General features: G+C 44.5%; 1 protein-coding gene across 2 annotated transcripts in view; it reads right to left on the reverse strand.

Moving 5' to 3' along the window:
• Nucleotides 1–235: 235 nt before the first annotated feature.
• The window catches only part of SLC16A2 (solute carrier family 16 member 2), a 121,258-nt gene continuing 103,254 nt past the window's right edge, over nucleotides 236–18,239 (reverse strand). Inside the window, exons 2-6 of one of the 2 annotated variants that reach the window (XM_027608958.2) lie at nucleotides 13,576–13,720; nucleotides 9,562–10,012; nucleotides 8,437–8,580; nucleotides 4,405–4,633; nucleotides 236–2,781 (exon numbers count right to left, since the gene is read on the reverse strand). In XM_027608958.2, the coding sequence (XP_027464759.1) occupies nucleotides 2,561–2,781; nucleotides 4,405–4,633; nucleotides 8,437–8,580; nucleotides 9,562–10,012; nucleotides 13,576–13,720 (1,190 nt within the window). In that variant the 3' untranslated portion in view covers nucleotides 236–2,560. The remainder of the gene's footprint in view (nucleotides 2,782–4,404; nucleotides 4,634–8,436; nucleotides 8,581–9,561; nucleotides 10,013–13,575; nucleotides 13,721–18,239) is intronic. The other variant, XM_027608959.2, reaches the window with a different exon arrangement.

Below are 18,239 nucleotides of genomic sequence, written 5' to 3' on the forward strand. Positions count from 1 at the left end.
TTCTCATTTTGTAAAGTGACTACTTTTCCACTTCAGAGCTCCCTAAAAATCTAATCCTGAAAAGTCCATCCAACTCTAAATCCCCTATAGATCCTCTTCCAATTTCTGCTCTTACAGAGAGTATAGACCCTGGCATAAATTTTATTTGAAATGAGATTTCAGTTTTGAAACCAAACTTCCTGCTGTTAACTAGGTTAAGACTATTTCACCCTGTAGGCAACACACATACCAAATCTACATTTTTAGATCTGTTTATTTTGTTCCAAACCTTTTGAGGATTTAAATGTCCCAGATCTCAAGCTCCCAAATTTTGTTCGTTCTCCTAGATTTAACTGTGGTGCATTAGAGGCTGCATCCTACCCTAAATATTAATACTGAGCTGCTTTCACCAACTGACATTCTCTCCAAAAGCACACAAGCTCACACATGTACATGCACATATGTGGAAGAAGTAAACTGACACCCCACTATGTTATGTGACAACTGATAGGGCAGATTTGGGACCTGTGAATGTCTTTCCTTCATCTGGAGAGAAGTGGTTGGCAGCCTGATTTTTAAGAGCTTTCTTCACCTTGAACAACAAAGGAGGCCCTGCAGACCTGCCCTCCAATGATTTGGTGGGGGAGAGACAGGAAGAATGGACACAGGGGCTTTATTGCTCCAACATTTTCAGTGGTCTCTCCTTGGAGTTACAAGGCTCCTGGGGCTCAGCTTCTCCTTTCCCACTGCTGTTTAATCCAGGAGGATAGTAATTAGGCCCCTTCCTACCCACAGGGCTAAGAGCCAGTGAGTTTTCCTTTGGGAAGTTGATAAAAGCTGGACTAGGACCAATGGAGGGGGCGTAGGACTTTGGCCTTGAATGAGGCCATCATAGGCCAACCATGTCCCAGCTGCCTGTTTGTAACGGAAAATGTCATGGTTAGGGACCACTGTCTTCTTTGGAGCCTCTCACAGGTAACCTCATCCTCCTGGCCCTGGATGGCCCTGGCTTAGGGTGGTAAGTCACTGTTAGCTCCAAGTAACAGCCAAGGATGCCTGACAAGAAGGTGATGAAAGATTAGGGTAACAGGAGCACAAAGGCCCAGAATACAGAGAAAGAGACACAAAGAGGCCAAGTAAGGAGAGAGGCTGATCTCCTAAGGAGGTGAGTTGTGCTAGCTTGGACACAGCCTCGCTGGGAATGCTCTTCAGTAAGAGTGTTGCTCAGAATCTGAGCATAGGGAAGCATCTGGCACCTATTTCAGAAGGATTAAGATGGTCCAGAGCCTACTTTCCTGGCACCTTTAATGCCCACTAAGCAGTGGCTCAGGATACCTAGCATGGGAGATATATTGGGTGGTAAAGGTTAAGATGCTTTCCTCTTCCTAAAAGAAATTGTTAAATCCTACATGTAGCTCTGCCTCTACCTTTTGGGGATCCAGGTTGGGAATGGGATTTTCCCTAAAACAGCCCCTTTCCCACCCTGACCCAGGTGGAAATATTAACCTATCATGACTAATGAGAGATGGAGAAGTTGGTCCTTTGCCAGGTCAATAATTATTGCCCCTCCCCCAACCATGCCCTCCCCCATCATCGGTCCTCCTTTGCCTGCTGAGATGAAAGGAACTTCTTCACATTTTGACAGGTGAATACACAGATGGGGAGCTGGAAGTGCCTACAGGTTAATGCACTGGCCTGGGAAACCTGTAAAAATCAGTGAGTGGAAATTTTGGTGTTTAAAGTCCCTTCCCTATGTGATATTTGACTCTTCCAGTTTATAATTATAGCAGCTTGAGCCAAAAAGTGAGATGTGGCTCAGCCTGAGATGAGTGGAATTGATGATCATGTTAGGGGTGGGCTAGGCCAAGGTGAGGCTGATTGGCCCAAGCTCTAAGTCCCTTCTGTCTTCAAGCACCCATGCATCTATGACAGTCCTAAAAAGAAATAGAAAAAGAAGCAGTAGAGAAAAAAAAAAAAAAAAAAACAAGGGAGGAAGGAAGCAGATTGTTAACCAACTATATGGTGGGGAGACTTACTTGTACACTTGTAAAGTGATGTCACCCATAGCTCTTGGGAAGCCACAACCCTAAGAGACTCTGAAACTAAGCAAGTCTCCTTGTCTGATTTTACCTCTCCGCCCTTTCTCTGCCCCCTTACCAATGGCTCCCAAGGATAGATGGCAAGGAACTCCTGAGCACACAGAGGCTTGGGTCTTCCCACCAGGCTCCTAGGGACACGGTAGCACCTTTGGAAGTTGCTTTTAGTGGGTGACTAGCAAGCTGGGGCCAGGAGGTACCATCTCCAGGTATTAGAAAGTATATGGAGATGTTCCAAAGGCCAGGGAGATTCCAAGCTTTCCTAGATCCTGAGAGAAGGACCCTGGCAAATTTAAAGGCATTCACAGGGAAAATTTGGTTAATGAGTTTAACATGAGCTTTGGCTCCAAGGGGCTGGTCAGGTGGATGAACTGCTGTGTGTGCATGTTTGAGAACAAGTGTGCTGATGGCAAAAATGTAAATGCTGAGCAGGTGGGGTGAAGGGAAAGGGTTGGGGAGGAACACACAACGGCAAGGAAAATGCATTAGATTGGTTCCTCAGGGATGGGGGAACCCGGCAGCAGCTCCCCATTGGGGTCTGCGTCAGGGGCCAACATCTTATCCTTGCTGGAATCCCTTTGCTCTTTCTTGAACATCCTTTGATGCATCAGAGGTACGAAGAAGAGGATTATAGCCCCAATGATGGGGGGCACACCAGCAAAGTAGAAGGCCACATGGTAGTCCCCAAAACAGTTGCGGAGGAGGCCTGAAACAGTCAAGAAAGACAAATCAAGTTCAGCTTTGCCCTCCTGCCCAAAGGTGCTCTCTGCCTCTTTCAGGGGCCATAACAATGCCTATCCAGAGAACCTTGACCTGCACTACCTTGACCCAAATGCCCCCTCAATTTAAACATTCCTAGTGAAAAAATAAATAAATAAAACCTCCGTTGCGAAGTCAGATGGCTCCTTCCTGAGGTAATGGGGATGCAGGCCCTTGGGGTTAATGCTTATTATGAAAGGGGCTAATGAAGCTTCTCTTAAAGTTCTCCATTTTTTCACTTTCATGAAGCTACAGCTTAACTTCCATTTGCTCCTAGGTATGGAGTTAGGAGGGAACCTAGTTTAAAAGAGTTCCACAAAAGATGGCCAAGCCTTGTCTTGATTCATAGTGATATACCCTTCAACCCCCAACTTAGACTAGAGTGTTCTTGTGGAACAGTTCAGCTAAGTTCCTATTTTCTCTTTCTCTGAATTTCCCATTTACCCTGAGAAGGCAATATATATTCTTCATCCCAGTTACAGTTATGGTTGGCCCCTCTGGGTTCCTATAAGTTGCCAATACCATGAATATGGTTGGCATGGTATGCAAGAACTCCCCTGCTTGCCTTCAGAAGCTAATGTGGGGTACCTCATAGGAAAGATGAGCCCAGAAATACTACCGAGGAAAGGCAAGTAAACCTTTGAGTTGCTTAGATGGTAAGCAAAGTAGAAAGAGATGTGGATTCTGGGATCCACCTCTGGGATCAGAGGCTGGGAGGAGTCTCCCCTCTCCCAGTGAGCAGTGTGGCTATTGCACAAGGGCCGGGTGGAAGCTTTTGTCACTGTCACACAGCATGACATGCCCTTGCAATGCCTTACACAGAATTGGTGTTCAAGGGATATTTGTTGAGTTAGCCCAGTTGGCCAATCTAGAGAGGCTAGCCCATGAATCAGTATTTGCAATAAATCCTAAAGAAAAGAAATGGAGTTCTCTTTTCATTGGTTTTTCTTTGTTTCCTATGTTCCTTGGGATATCAACAATGCCCATCTTGGAGAGTGGAGAAGGAAACTGGGAGTACTGAAGGACTGCGAGCCAACACTTTGCCTGCTGCCTGCTGGAAGTAAGCTTCACTGGCTCAGTCCTGGGATTTGGCTTTAATCAAATCTCTTCTACAGGCTCAGTTCAGAAGCCAATGGAGAAGGAGGGGGGATCTCTAAGCCTTAATAAAGCTGGGGTCCACTTTCTCTTCTCTTCCTGCCCAACTACCTTGCAAATAATTCCTTTCCTATAAAGAGAGAGAGAGAGAAGATACTGGACCAATAGAATGATCAAGAAGGCCAAACCCATTTCTCTCTCTACCCTCTTGGAATCAGCCAGGCTGTCTAAAATAAAACCCCACTGAAACAGAGAGAGAGCCATGAAAAGCCCATTCCCAGAAAATGAATCCATGCACATATACTGTACTTAGCCTCTTCCACCAATAGTGGTAAGGGGTTTCATGCACTCTAACAAGGCTGCTTAAATAGAAAATAAGAGTAAAAGGGACTTCAAGCAGAGTTGCTCAGGATTGCTAGGGCCCAGGGAAGACAGGACTCCCCCACTCATGCCCTCCCTGTAATATCAGCCTCACCTGCAATGGGGGGCCCAGCAATCATCGGCAGGGCCATCATGCCAAGGAGGTAGCCAATTGCCTGTGAGGCCTGCATTGGGCCCACCAGCTCAAATGCGATGGGGGCCATGATGGTGATGAAGAAGCCATCACACAGGCCCAGGAAGAGGCAGACAACGATGAGGCCCCCGAAGCCCCGGCATAGGGGAATCATCATGGACATCAGGCCCAGGAGCAGGAAGGAGATGACCTAGAGGAGCAAGGGCCTTAGGTCATGTTGTGCTTGTCAGTCAAGACCACATAGCAAATCATATCTCCTTTCTCAGGGTTTCATTTCCACCATCTATAAATTGGAATGGAGGCTGTCAACAGAGAACAGTTAGGCTAAATACTTACTTAGGCGCCTTCTAAGTCCTGCACTGAAGGATTCAAGGTTTTTAAGAGAGCTCCTGTTTAACTGTGATTCCATCAAGATTTTTTTTAAAAAATTAGGGGGTATGGCCCCTGTCCTTAAGAAGTTGTCTCTTCACTGGACTCTAAGCTAAAGGAAATTGCTGTTGTTCTGATCTTGCGTTTGGCTGTCCCAGGCATTAGGGTCGGAATCAGACCATGCTGGTGTTCTCAGATCCAAGATATGGGAGAGGAAGGGAAGAAAGTAAGGATAACTTGGATGATGATTAGATGGGGGCATGAATGGAAGTCAGAGCTTCCTGAAATGAGGAAGGACCCAGTGCCCGTTTATGTGGGTGGCTCCTTTTAGAAAACACCTTGTCATGAAGGAAACCACTGGGAGGTTCACCCAGGTTCCTTATGATTTAGGACATGGGACACACCACCATCTCAGATAGCATGGCTGTGGGGTCCTCTGGACTTGGCTGGGCACCATGCAAAGGGCAACAAAGGGGACTTTAAGGAGAACCAAGACACTAGGAGGTGTTCTAGGGAGGCTGAAGCCAGCTCAGGGGCATTGACTAGCCACTGGGCTTTCTTTGGGCTGAGCAAATTGACTCCAAAACAAAGAAACTGCCTGTCCAAAGGCTAGTTTTTCCCACTCAACAGAGAGAAGAGCAACTGGAAACACAGCTGATCTTTTGATTAAGGTCATCTGCAACCTGTGTCAGTGAGCCAGACTGAAGACCAGGGCTGTAGGAAGAGAAATAAACCCCCTCCTCCCACCCACTCTAGCCAGCAGAGCCAGGTCATCCCAGGGTCAGGGCTAAGACCTGATCTGTTTACCAAGTCCTTGACAGGACCCAGGATTTTCTAATCCTTCACACAGGCAGGGAAACTTACCCAGGAAGGGTAAATCACCACATCACCACATGGATGGGGTAGGAGGGTCAAGGCTGTTTCAAACCCTGAAGATTTTCTGTGTTGTACTGGCAGTGGGTTTGCTAGGTTGATCAGTTGGGTTTTAGAGAGGATAAGAAATGTCCTGGCTGTGCCATCTGAGGAAATCTCTTTGTTGGAAGATTCTTGAACTTTGCCTAGGCTGTTTTGGGATACCTAGGTGGAATCTAAGAATAAGGACCCTGATATCCCAGTTTCTCCTCTAGGAGATTCATGCACAACTATAAGATAAAACAAGACCCACCTATCAACCAAGTCATAATGGTATGGCAATTAAGAGTTAATACCATTATAAAACACAAAGGACCCCATTAACTGATTTCAGTCATCTGTCATTACTACCTATCGTATCTAGCTGCCCGTTAACATCCTCCATGAGGCCTTGCCAAGTTTAGAAATTAAAATACCTATTTGAACTGAGAATCAGACCTCAAGAATTGGCCCAAAGTGAGGTTGTCCTGCAGGTTGTCACCGTTTCTTTCTAACAGACTGTCCAGGAGCTTGACGCCAGATACATGTGTCTGGGTCTTTGCCAGTAGTGGGAACCACAGGGTCTAGTGGATATCTCTTCAGAATCTGAAGTTGTATACACTCCTTTCTTCTGCCAGGCCTATACTCCTACATCTGACCCAGGGAGAAAGTGAGGCAAATTCCTGTGATGGAGTATCTTGAGTAGCTCAAGAGAAAGAAATTTATCCATGTCTTGTTCTCTCTGCCTGAGACATTTGCCAGCAAGATGAGTCTGGACAAATCACTTTCCCTTTCTAGGCTTCAGTTCCTCAATTTGTAAAATGAGGGAGTTGGACTACAATTGATAGAAATATATTTTAGCTATAACATTCTAAGATTATTTTTGTATTACTCTAAGTGGTAAAACTGGGTCAAGTAAGACTGGAAAAGGGGAGAGAAGGTGTTGGGTGGGTAGGGGAAATGGTCAACAGAAGCCCTGGGCTCTAAGTCTAGTTCTGCTTCTGACTAATCAATGCCTCTACCTCCTCTGGAACTCCTTCTGCACAATAGAAAGCAAAAGCTGATTGGGCCCTATTTCTCTCCTAGGGACTGTGGTGAGAAATGAGCTATATGGCTAGGCAGGGGCTGCTGCTTTTCCTCAAAATAAAGTCCTGGCCAAATGCTAGCTTACCCTGATTTCCAGCACGGTTAGCATCTTGGAGCAAATGATAATGACAGGGAAGACCTGCAGGGGTGGCATATGGAAGAGGCTGAAAAAGCCACACATTCTCCTATGCAAAAAGCTACCCAGATAAGGCACTCGCTGATATTTGCACAGGAATTCAGAATTTCATAACTGGTTTACCTCAATCACGGTCTTTTGAGTTGACTTCAGTCAAGTCATTTATCTCTGGGACATAGCTCTGCCATCCATTACTTAGCGTAAAGTGGAATATGAGAAAAGTGCTACATATGAATTCAACTTTGCCATGACTATATGAATCTTTCTGTATAATGAGAAGTTGGACTGGATGAACCATAAGGGCACCCCTAGCTCAGACAAAGCAGATTCACCAGCTTTTGCAAATTTAACACAGAGTTAAACACAACAGAAAACTTGAATCATATTCTTGTCTAAGACATCTGAGAGTATTAAGGAAAACGCTTGGGTCTGTCAGAAGACAGAGAAATCCTGACTATGTCAGAGCCCCTTGGAAAGGCTTTTAGGGCTTTACCAGGAGAGTCAGAACTCAACCACCTTTTTAATGGATCATTTGTGACCACATGTTTTGAGGGGCTGCTGTTGCCCCTTCACAGGGTTCCACATTCATGTACATTCTGGTAAACCCAGCTGCAGGGGCAAAAAGCATGAACAAGGTCAGAAAGGCAATACTGATGCCAGGTAGACAAAGAGACAGCTTCAACAGTAGTCTCAAGCCAGACCAGAGCCCAATTCACACAGAAAGTGGCCTTTCTAGCATCTAGGTGGATACTGCCCACAATATGAGGCACTGTGTTACTGTCCGAAGGATTAAAATCTTGCATGGCTCTAACATTTTTTACTTCCCAAACCCTGGTCACACCTGTCAAAAGAAATTTTGATCCTCGCCTGCGAGGTGAGATAGGAAAGGCGAGAATTATTCTTATTGCACAAATGAGGAAAGTGAGGCCCATAGAGGGAAAGTAAGGTTGTGTTTTCTGGCACTTTTTTGGTGTCCATCAGGAAGATAGCATTTGAGAGCCAATGCCTGGTACAAGTGACTATGGAAGTATAAGGAGTGAATGACTTGAAACTGGACTTAAAGGAGAGAAACACTGGGCCACAGAATACTACAGATGCCCAAGGCCTTCCAAGAGAGTATGGGAGAGCAAGGAGATCAGTCCTCAATGGGGACAACATCTAATTCCTGGCCTCAGTTTCCCTATTTCAGATGGAAGAGCTATTATTAATAAATGCTTTCTTTGAAAGCGTTCTTAGAGTTTCCATTTATACACTCCTCTCACTGGATCCTCACTCCATTTTGATGAAGGAGGCAGAACAAGGATGACAGTCTTCAGTTGAAAGAAGGGAAGCTGAGGCTCAGAGAATTTGATCGACTTTCCCATGTTGAACAATAAGCTCGTGTCAAAGCTGGGGCCCAGGGCACAGTAATGACATAACCTACCATTCTATCCCAAAGGCTGGGGGTTACCTAGCATCTGTGGCAGGCCCTCCCCACACTACTGTGGTCAGGGCAGGGTGGTCACACTCACCTGCAAGTAGATCTTCTTAAGTCCAGGAATGGAGTCACTGACACGGCCTGACACAAGGCGCCCAAGGCCTGAGGTAGCCCCAATACACACCAAGAGCACCCAGGTCTGCTTGATTTCCAAGAACTCCTCCTCCACATACTTCATCTGAAAAGCATAGCACCAGGACCCCCAGGGACAGGAGGAAGAAAAGGAGCTGACTGGTTAACTGTTTGCATATCCAAAACCCTCTACTGCTTACTTTCCTGGACCATGGCAAGAGCTCCCTCCCCTACAACCCCCTCCTTTGTAGCCCTAGCTCCGGAACAAGCTTTCTGGCTGCTTCTAATTGCTTAAAAGGCTTCGTATGCCTTTGCTCTTTGGATTCTGGGCTTCTGAGCAATAGCTGAGGGGAGTGGGTATCTCCAAGCCCCTTCCAAGCTCTGGCAGGACAGACTACAGACAGCCTTAAAAACTAAGAAAATCCAAGGGCTCCCCCAAAATCTCCCCATTCCCTGACCCAGAACTGATAGCCTGGGGCAACAGCAGGTCACCAGGGGAGAAGATCCACCAACTTCCATATAATGCTTCCAGAAGTGTGTTTTAAGAAACACGAGGTCTATGGAAGATAATAACTGGACTACAACTGACAGTTCTGTGGAAGTAGAATTTGGGTGGATAATGGTTAAATAAAGCTAAATGGATTTCTTTTACTGCTGGATTTTTGGTACCTTTAAAAGATTGCAACAATGTGAAGCTAGAAATATTGATTATGTGTCGATTCCTGAACAGATCATTTGACCACAAAGACCAGCATTCCATAGAATACACTCTTAGGAAACCCTATCCTTGGGTCATCTGGGCCAGTCTTCCATCCCAATGATGTTATCTTCTGAAAACCTATCTAGATTTATCAGTGGGAACCCCACTGATAAAGCATGGGCTTTCCCCTAAGGAACTCTTCCCTTTTTCCATTGAGGTCTTCCCTCAGTCTGTTCTTTCTTACTCTGCATCTCTTCAAACATTGGTCTCTTTTTCCAAAGGTCCCAGCTCTGCCCTTTCACTGTCCTTCACCCCTACCCTCTGGACCTCGGGCAGACTAAGGGCAGCTTCTTGGAGGTAAGGTGGGTCCACCCTAGTATTCCTTACCAGGTGTACATAGGGAACGAAGTAGCCAAGGGCAGCAGCAGCAATCCCGAAGGCCCAGATGCGGTAGGTACGTTGGCGGAATACTCGCATGTTGAAGTACTTTCTAAGTTGAGACAGAATGCGTTGGCACAGGGTGCGGACACCTCTCTTGTTTGGGGTGTCCTGGGAACTGGGTAGGAGTGGCCGGTAGGTGAGCGAAAGCAGCGTAAGAATAAACATGAAGGTACTCAGCACCTGGAAGGTTTGGGCGAGCTTGATCTTAGCCCCCAGTGTTTTGATGAGAAGAGGAAAGGATATGGAGAAGATGCTACTCCCAGCAGACACCACACCATTGGCCAGACCCAGACGGCGTTGGAAGTAGTGGCCCAGGATGACGAGAGATGGCTGAAAGGCGAAGGAACAGCCACAACCAAAGAGAATCCCATAGGTGAAATAACGCAGGCTTAGGGAGCTGTGGGAGAAACACCAAGAGCTATTCTCAGCAGCCTGACCAGCAATCCACCTGCCCTCTCCCATCACCCTCCTGAGACCTTCATACCCCCACCATAACCCACAACCCCACTTACCACTGACCTTCAGAATAGACAAAGAACAGGACTTTCTTATCCCTATTTTGCAGATGAGGAAACAGAGTCTCAGAGAAGTAATTTACCCAGTGTAGCATAACTGGGGATCAGCAAAGCTTGGACTTGACTCTAGGTCTGCATGACTCTAGTTTGAATCATAGTACCCCATCAAAGAGAATTGCTCAAAAGAATGTCAGAACCAACCTATGCAGTGGCTGGAGAAGAGGCTAGAAGGAGTAAGTCAGGGCCTTAGAACAGTTTCACCTACTGCTCACCTAGACACCATGTGTAGGCTGGTAGCCAAAGCTTTATCCCAAGTAACAACAAAGGTCTGCAGGGAGCCAAGATCCTGGAAGGTCAAGATCTTCCATGGGACTCTACTATCTTTCTCTATGCTCAGGGCCCTTCACATTTCAGAAAATGGCTGGTAGGTTCCTGAGAAACCTCATCCCCAACCCTACCCAAGGTCTGGATATCCCAAGACCCTTTACTCCAGACCTTAGATGATCTCCCTGGGGATCCTGAAGTAAGGAGTCCCTTTAACTTCCAGATCCTGGCTCCTGTTTGCTGGACATGGTATGGCTTAGCCTCCCAGAGTAGCCTGACTGCTTGATGAGAAGTGGAGCCTCAAAGAAATTGTGGGCCTGGCCAAGTAAGACAGGTTCTGGCTTAAAACTCTTAGGTTCTGCTGTGGCCATAAGCCTCTGTAACAGAAGGCAAAGTGTCAAAAGAGAAAAGGCCACGGGAAGGTCAGCTTGGCCAGCCGTCTGCCCTTAGACAATATTGGCACAACCTAGTGAAGAATTTTGTTTTCTTTTTGAAGTTTCCACATATTTTGCAATAGTTCTTATCTGACCATTTAATTAACTAATACTCTCCATGGTCAGGCCGTTGCTCTCCATAGATGGACCCAGTCCTCATACAGCAAAGGATTAGGCCTCTGCTATAGAGATGATGTGGTGTTAGCACTCATGATTCTAAGACAACTATATCACCGTTGCTTTCCTTTATTTTTATTTAAATGTTTATTTAAATTCCAGTTAGTTAACATACAGTGTAATATTAGTTACAGGTGTACAATATAGTGATTCAACACTTCCATACAACACTTGGTGCTCATCCCAACAAGTGTACTCCTTAATCCCCATCACCCATTTAACCGATCCCCCAACCCACTTCTCTGGTAACCATCAGTTTGTCCTCTATAGTTAAGAGTCTGTTTTATGATTTGCCTCTCTCTTCCCATACCCCATGTTCATCTGTTTTGTTTCTTAAATTTGACATATGACTGAAGTATTTGTCTTTCTCTGACTGACTTATTTCACTTATCATAATACTCTCTAGCCCCATCCATATTGTTGCAAATGGCAAGATTGCTTTTCATCTGCTTATATTCACTGGATATGAGCAAAAGCTTTAGTTTTAAAAGGGTTGCCTCCACTTGGAACACATAGCTTAGCCAACTGCTCCTCTTCTGTCAGATTTTTGGAGACTGGCCTGGTCTGGGGGCCTTGTGTAAGGGAGAGGAGTTAAGAAGGTCTAAGGGAGACCTTCAAGGAGAGGTCCAGCAAAGCATGGGATTTAGTTCAGAGTGCTGTCTGACAGATCTATTTCTAGCAGGGCCTCAAGACAGGAAGCCCCTGCATAGGCTTGCCAAGACTTCCCCAGCCCTGCCTACACTCTGTCCCATCTCATGCCATCTAAAAGAACTCAGAACCCTGATTCAGACAACAGGAAGGATGACTTAGAGCGCTAGCCACAAGCAGAACCATTTTTCCACTGGACATGAAGCCATCCAGAAAGTTTCTTGGCTCTAAAGATATTCTTACAGAAAAGGCAAAGGGGGTGGGGAAGGGCTTAGGGGCTGGAGAACAGAATGCCTATTCCATTGTGCCTAAAGATGAGTGCCAGAAAAAAATACATCCGAGCTCCTTCCCCTCCTGTAACTGAGCTGATGTGTACTGGAAGAGAAATGGGATCCGTATGTTGCTAATTTGTTTACACTTTGCTCTGCTCTGCGTTAAAAAACAGGTCTCTGCTGTGTAGTGCTGAGACTGGAGCCACTTCTGAGGCCTAGCTCCTTCCCTCAAGGGGCCAGGCACCAGCTTGCTGAAGGCAAATGAGGCCAGCCACCAGAGGGATCCTGAAAGGGTTTGGGAGGGGGGGCTGCCATAGGAGAGCTGAGCACATTCCAAGCAGGACATGGTTTTCCCCTCCTCTGTCCCAGTTGGATGGGACCAAGCCAAGAAATCATTGTAGGCCATATCCAAGCTCTGCTGGAGGGTAGGCTGGGTAGCCAGAAATGCTCAAGTCAAAAAAAAGCTGGCTCCCTCTCACAGGGCCCAGTTGTGGCAGAACCCAGTTATCATTTTCCACTGTGAGTGGAACCTTAGGCCTAGAGAGTATAACCATAGTCCTTCTCTGGTGAGCCAAGATCAGAAAGCAAGTCCCTGACAAGTTAGCCATGTCTCCAGGCCAGCATTGTCGTACACCAGCCCAGGCAAATTGGAAGTAGGAAGTATAAAAACTTCCAAAGTGTCTTTGGCAGAAAGTCAACAGACTTCTTTAGGAGTCCCATATTCCTCAGGCCATGGTGGAAGGTTTTTATTTCTCCCCTCCCCTGCAGACATGCTTCTGCAGGGTTGGCAGAAAGAAACAAGAGAATGAACTTACAGCCTGCTTCTTGCCTGATACTGCCAAGTTTTGACAGTAGGACCAACTGGACCAGAGTTTGAGGTTAGCCTAGGCCTAGCTGGGTAGCTGGGTGCTAGGTCTAGACCTCCAGTGGGGGATGCTGCTAAACATCCCTTCTCATGCCCAAGACATGATCTTTTTTCTTTCCCAAATTATCCATACATTGGCAGCCAGAAATACCTGGAAAGGAGCCAGAAATGCTAAAAAGCCTGGGGTTCAGCTGACTTCTTTTTCAATATAAGATTCCCTCAGGAATCCTGTAAAGTAGGTGTTTCACATGCGTTCACTCCAGAAGCTCATTCCCAGGAAGGCAAGTGAGGTCATGAGTTGTGTGGCATATTGAAGGGGGAATAGAATAGCAGAGCTGGAAGAGACCTGAAAAGACTATCTGGTCTAATCCCCTCATGTTACAGATATAGAAACTGAGATAGGGGAATGGTACTCATCATTGAGTGGCTATAGCCATTTAGTGGCCAAAACTGGACTTAGGCCCAGCTTTATGAACCCCCAAGCTTAGGCTTCTCCCACCACTTTGGAACTTTGGGGTCCTTTTGGGGGATATTGTATACCAATGTGTCCTGGAGACCCTACCTAGATGAATCCCACTGGACAGTGATTCTCAGGAGCAGGGTCTTTGAGGACCCTACATGGAAAGGGCCACAGCGGATTCTGCAATGAGAAGTGTCCCCAGTTGAAGCACAGAAAGAAGCCAACCTTCAGTCTCGGGCAAATGGCTAGCAACTCCTAGCCTTACCTGGTAAAGGAGCTGGTATGGAGGCCTATGAAAGCGACAGCAGCCCCTGCAGTTGCTGTGATTCGGCAGCCCAAACGATCAGTGAATATACTCACAATGGGAGAACAGAAGAAGATCATGCCCATTGAGAGGGCTCCTACCCATGCTGCAGAGAAAAGAAGCACAAAGACAACTTAGCTTAACGTGGTACCCAGTGATGCAGCTGGTATCTCAGTTCTCCTTCTCTGGCCTTTCACAGGGGACATTGCATTGGCCTCACTGCCATCCTGCTAGTCCCTAATGGTCAGAGAAGTTAGGTGGCTTCCATAAGCACCTATAGTGGGGCAATGTGAGAACCAGGAGTTTAGTTAATAAGCACACCTAGAACTTCAGAGCTGGGGTAGGGGGCCTTTAGAGATCAAGTCTATGACGGGATCTTCTAGCTAGTCACCACATGGCTGTACTACATTTCTCAGCTACTTTGGCTGTTTGGTATGACCATATGACTGAATTCTGACCAATAGGATGTGTGTTAAATAATATACACCACTTCCAGGCCAGGACCATAAAAAAACTCCCATGAGATTTCTGCTTTCCTGTGAGCTACAACCACAAAGTGACCTTGCAAGCCATGTATTAAGACTGGTAGAACTGCCATCAGTTCCGTCTGGGCCCCTAGATAACTACATGGAGCAAAGTTCCCTCTCCAATCTGGAACCCCTTCCCTGAACATTGCATAAGAAATAAAGAAACTTCTTTTTTTAAATTTAAATTCAATTAATTCACATATAAAGTATTATTAGTTTCAGAGGTAGAGTTTAGTGATTCATCAGTTGCATATAACACCCAGTGCTCATTACATCAAGTGCCCTCCTTAATGCCCATCACCCAGTTACTCCATCCCCCCACCCACCTCCCCTCCAGCAACCATCAGTTTGTTTCCAATAATTAGGAGTCTTTCATACTTCTTGTCCTTTAAGCCACTGAATTTCTGAGGGCCATTTGTTAACAGCAGTTAAACCAACATAAACTAAAACAAAAAGATTCCTCCACTACCATTTTACTGATAAACAGGCCCAGAAATGTGAAGGGACTTACCAAAGATCACACAGCAAGTTAGTGGCAGAGCTGGGACTCAAACCCAACTCTTCTTATTCCTAGTCCAAAGTTCATTGTATTATGTCTTCTATTGGGATGAGTGAAGCTTTCCATAATTGGAGGTGTGCAAGCAGATGCTAGATATAAAACAGGGGATTCAAGAATCGGGGTCAGATTTGGACTAGCCAACATTTTAGGCCCTTCCAGGCATGCTAAGCCAGATTTATAGCCTTAAGCATGTTCTACCTGGCTTCAGGGCCAAGGAGCATGGGAGTTAATTGAGCCTTCAGGAGCTAAGGTAAAGCTTGTGTTGGCCATTGGAACAGTCCTATAAAGATATTAAGACTAAAGAGCAGGGAAGTCCACAGACAAAGGCCTCCTAGAATTGTATGAGGAAACAAGGCAGATTTAGGAGCCACCCAGAGATTTCTAAGGACACTGTGCAAGAGGTCATGTAATCCTTCATCAGAGCCTATGTTTGGCAAATCCCTGACTCCAAACTCAAATAAGAAGAGTTTATTCTGTTTATAAAGGTTCTTAACTGTCTGTAACAGTCCTCACTGGGGAGGAAGAAATTTACCATTTTACTTAGATTCTTTCAGCCCATTTCCCTTTACTTACCCCTCAGAAAGAAAGCTCATTTTTTTTTCTTTGAAAGCTGTTATCAAGTTTCTTCTTAGGCCTCTTTTCTAGGCAAAATAATATTAGTTGCCTTAACTTTTTTCCTTAGCTTTAATTTCTAACTCTGTACTTTCAGAGCTCTCCTCTGAACATGTTCCAAGTCTTCATATCATCATCAAAAAGCATTCACTGAGTATCACCCGAGCAAGGTACCAGGACCGTTTCTGGCTCTCTTCGATCGTGGAACCCCAAGTTGCTTAGAGGAATGCAGTCTCAGTTGGGTCAAGGCTAGTCCACCATCTGTGTCTCTTATCTCAATGCCTAAGAAGCTGCTCAGATCCCCACTGGGAATCTTTGCTTTGCTGGGGCACCAACTTGAGCCCTAGCTGCCTGGCTTCAAAAGTACTGGCCTGGGACGGCAGGAAACCTGAACTTTCTCATCACAATTTTACCTCTTATCTTGCAGTTTCACCTCTTATCAGCCATGGGACCTTAAGCAAGTCACACAGCACTTCTCTAATCCTGTCCTCTTATCTGTAAAATGGGGATTAAAATTCCTGATGTGCCTTCCTCCAAGTTTTCTTTTAAATAATAATCAGATGTAATCACACTTAAGAGAGCTTTATAAATACCAATAGTCACACCATATACAAAAATTAATGCAAATGGATCATAGGCTTAAATGTAAAACTTAAAACTAAAAAACTTACAGAACAGAGTGTAGGAGAAAATCTTTCTGACCTTAAGGTAGGCAAAGATTTCACAGAAATTAACAAAAAGTATGATCCATAAAAGAAAGACACTGATACATTAGAATTTATCAAAATTTAAAATTTCTGCCTTTCATAAAATACTGTTATCAGAATGAAAAAGCAAGTCACAGGCTGGGAAAAATATTTACAACACACACATCTGATAAAAAGACTGGTATCCAGAACACAAGTGTTAGTGACTCTCATAACTCAATAAGAATAAAGCAAGCAATCCAGTTTAAAACATGGGCAAAAGATGTGAACAGACATTTCACACATATACACACACTATGAAGGACAAGCACAGGAAAATATGCTCAATATCAGTAATCATTCAAGAAATGCATATTAAAGCCACAGTGAGATACCCCTACATACCCACTAAAAAGGTTTTTAAGAAATCACAATGCCTGCTACTAGAGAGGATGGAGGGGAACTGGAAATCTCATACACTGCTGGTGGGAATGCAAAATGGTACACCAACTTTGGAAAACAGTTTGGCAGATTCTTATGAGGTTCAACGTACAATTACCACATGACCTTGAAATCCCACTCCTAGGTATTTACCCAAGATAAATGAGAACTTATGTTTACACAAAAACCTATACCTAGATGTTCATAGCAGCTTTTTTTGTTTTGCTTTAGTTCTTGTTTTTTTTTTAATTTTATTTAAATTTTAGGTAGTTAACATACAGTGCAATATCGGTTTCTGGAGTAGAATTCATAATTCATCATTACATACAACATCCAGTGCTCATCATAACACATGCCCTCCTTAATCCCCATCACCCGTCTAGCCCATCCCCAACCCACCTCCGTCCGTCAACCCTCAGTTTGTTCTCTATCATTAAAAAAAGACATCCAGATGGCCAAAAAGACACATGAAAAACTGCTCAACATCACTCATCAGGGAACTCCAAATCAAAACCACGATAAGACACCATCTCACACCTGTCAGGATGGCTAAAATTAGCAACACAAGAAACAACAGGTGTTGGCAAGGATGCAGAGAGAGGGGAACCCTCTTGCACTGTTGGTGGGAACGCAAACTGGTATAGCCACTCTGGAGAACAGTACGGAAGTTCCTCAAAAAGTTAAAAATATACCTACCCTAAGATCCAGCAATTGCACTACTAGGTATTTACCCAAAGGATACAAAAATACAAATTCAAAGGGACACATGCACCCCGATGTTTATAGCAGCATTATCTACAATAGCCAAAAAATGGAGAGAGCCCAAATATCCATTGACTGATGAATGGATAAAGAAGATATGGCATATATATACAATGGAATATTACTCAGCAGCTTTTTTTTTAATAACTGCCAAAACTTGGCAATAACTCAGAATGTACTTTAACCAGTAAATGGATAAGTGGGTATACGTTAATACAATAGATTACAACTCTGCAATAAACAGGAATGACCTATTGATACCAGCAAAAACTTCAACAATTCTCAAAGTCATTACACGAAGTTAAATAAGCCAGACACAAATGATTTTATTTATATAAAATTCTGGAAAGGCAAAACTATGGGGCAGAAAAATAGATCAGCGAGTACCAGGAGGAAGGATGGGGGTGGGGAGAGGATTCATTACAGGGGAGCATGAGGGAACTTTCTGGAGTGATGAAATGTTATATATTTTAACTCTAGTATGGAGTTCATAGGACTGAGCATATAAAAAGGGTGAATATTACTATAGTAAATTATACCTCAATAAATCTGATGTTATTAAAAAAAAGGAGAGGGCAGGGAAGCAGAAAGTGCCAGTGGGAGATTTCATTTATGATGTATGTATTTTTATTCTGGAAGGATTTTAAAAAAAATAGTTCTAGTGTATTGTCAAAGAGGAAAATACTACATTAAATCATCTTGCTGACATTTAATCAACTAGAACTCATGATTATTTGGCCCTTCTGAATATCTACAATACAATGAAAATTGAGGACTGGGCTTGAAGGTAACTTTTGTACAAAGAAAGTTTAAATTATATTTGATATAGCATTTTTCTGGTTAATGACATGTGTCCGTCATTATGGTATAATACAGAATATTTTCACTGCCCTAAAAATCCTGTGCTCCACCTATTCATCCTGACTCACCCTTCCAACATCTGGCAACCACTGATCTTTTTACTGCCTTCATAGTTTTGCCTTTTCCAGAATGTTACATAGTTGGAGTCATACAGTGTGTAGTCTTTTCAGATTGGCT

Source organism: Zalophus californianus, chromosome X (genome assembly GCF_009762305.2).
Source record: "Zalophus californianus isolate mZalCal1 chromosome X, mZalCal1.pri.v2, whole genome shotgun sequence".
Classification (NCBI taxonomy): Eukaryota; Metazoa; Chordata; class Mammalia; order Carnivora; family Otariidae; genus Zalophus; species Zalophus californianus.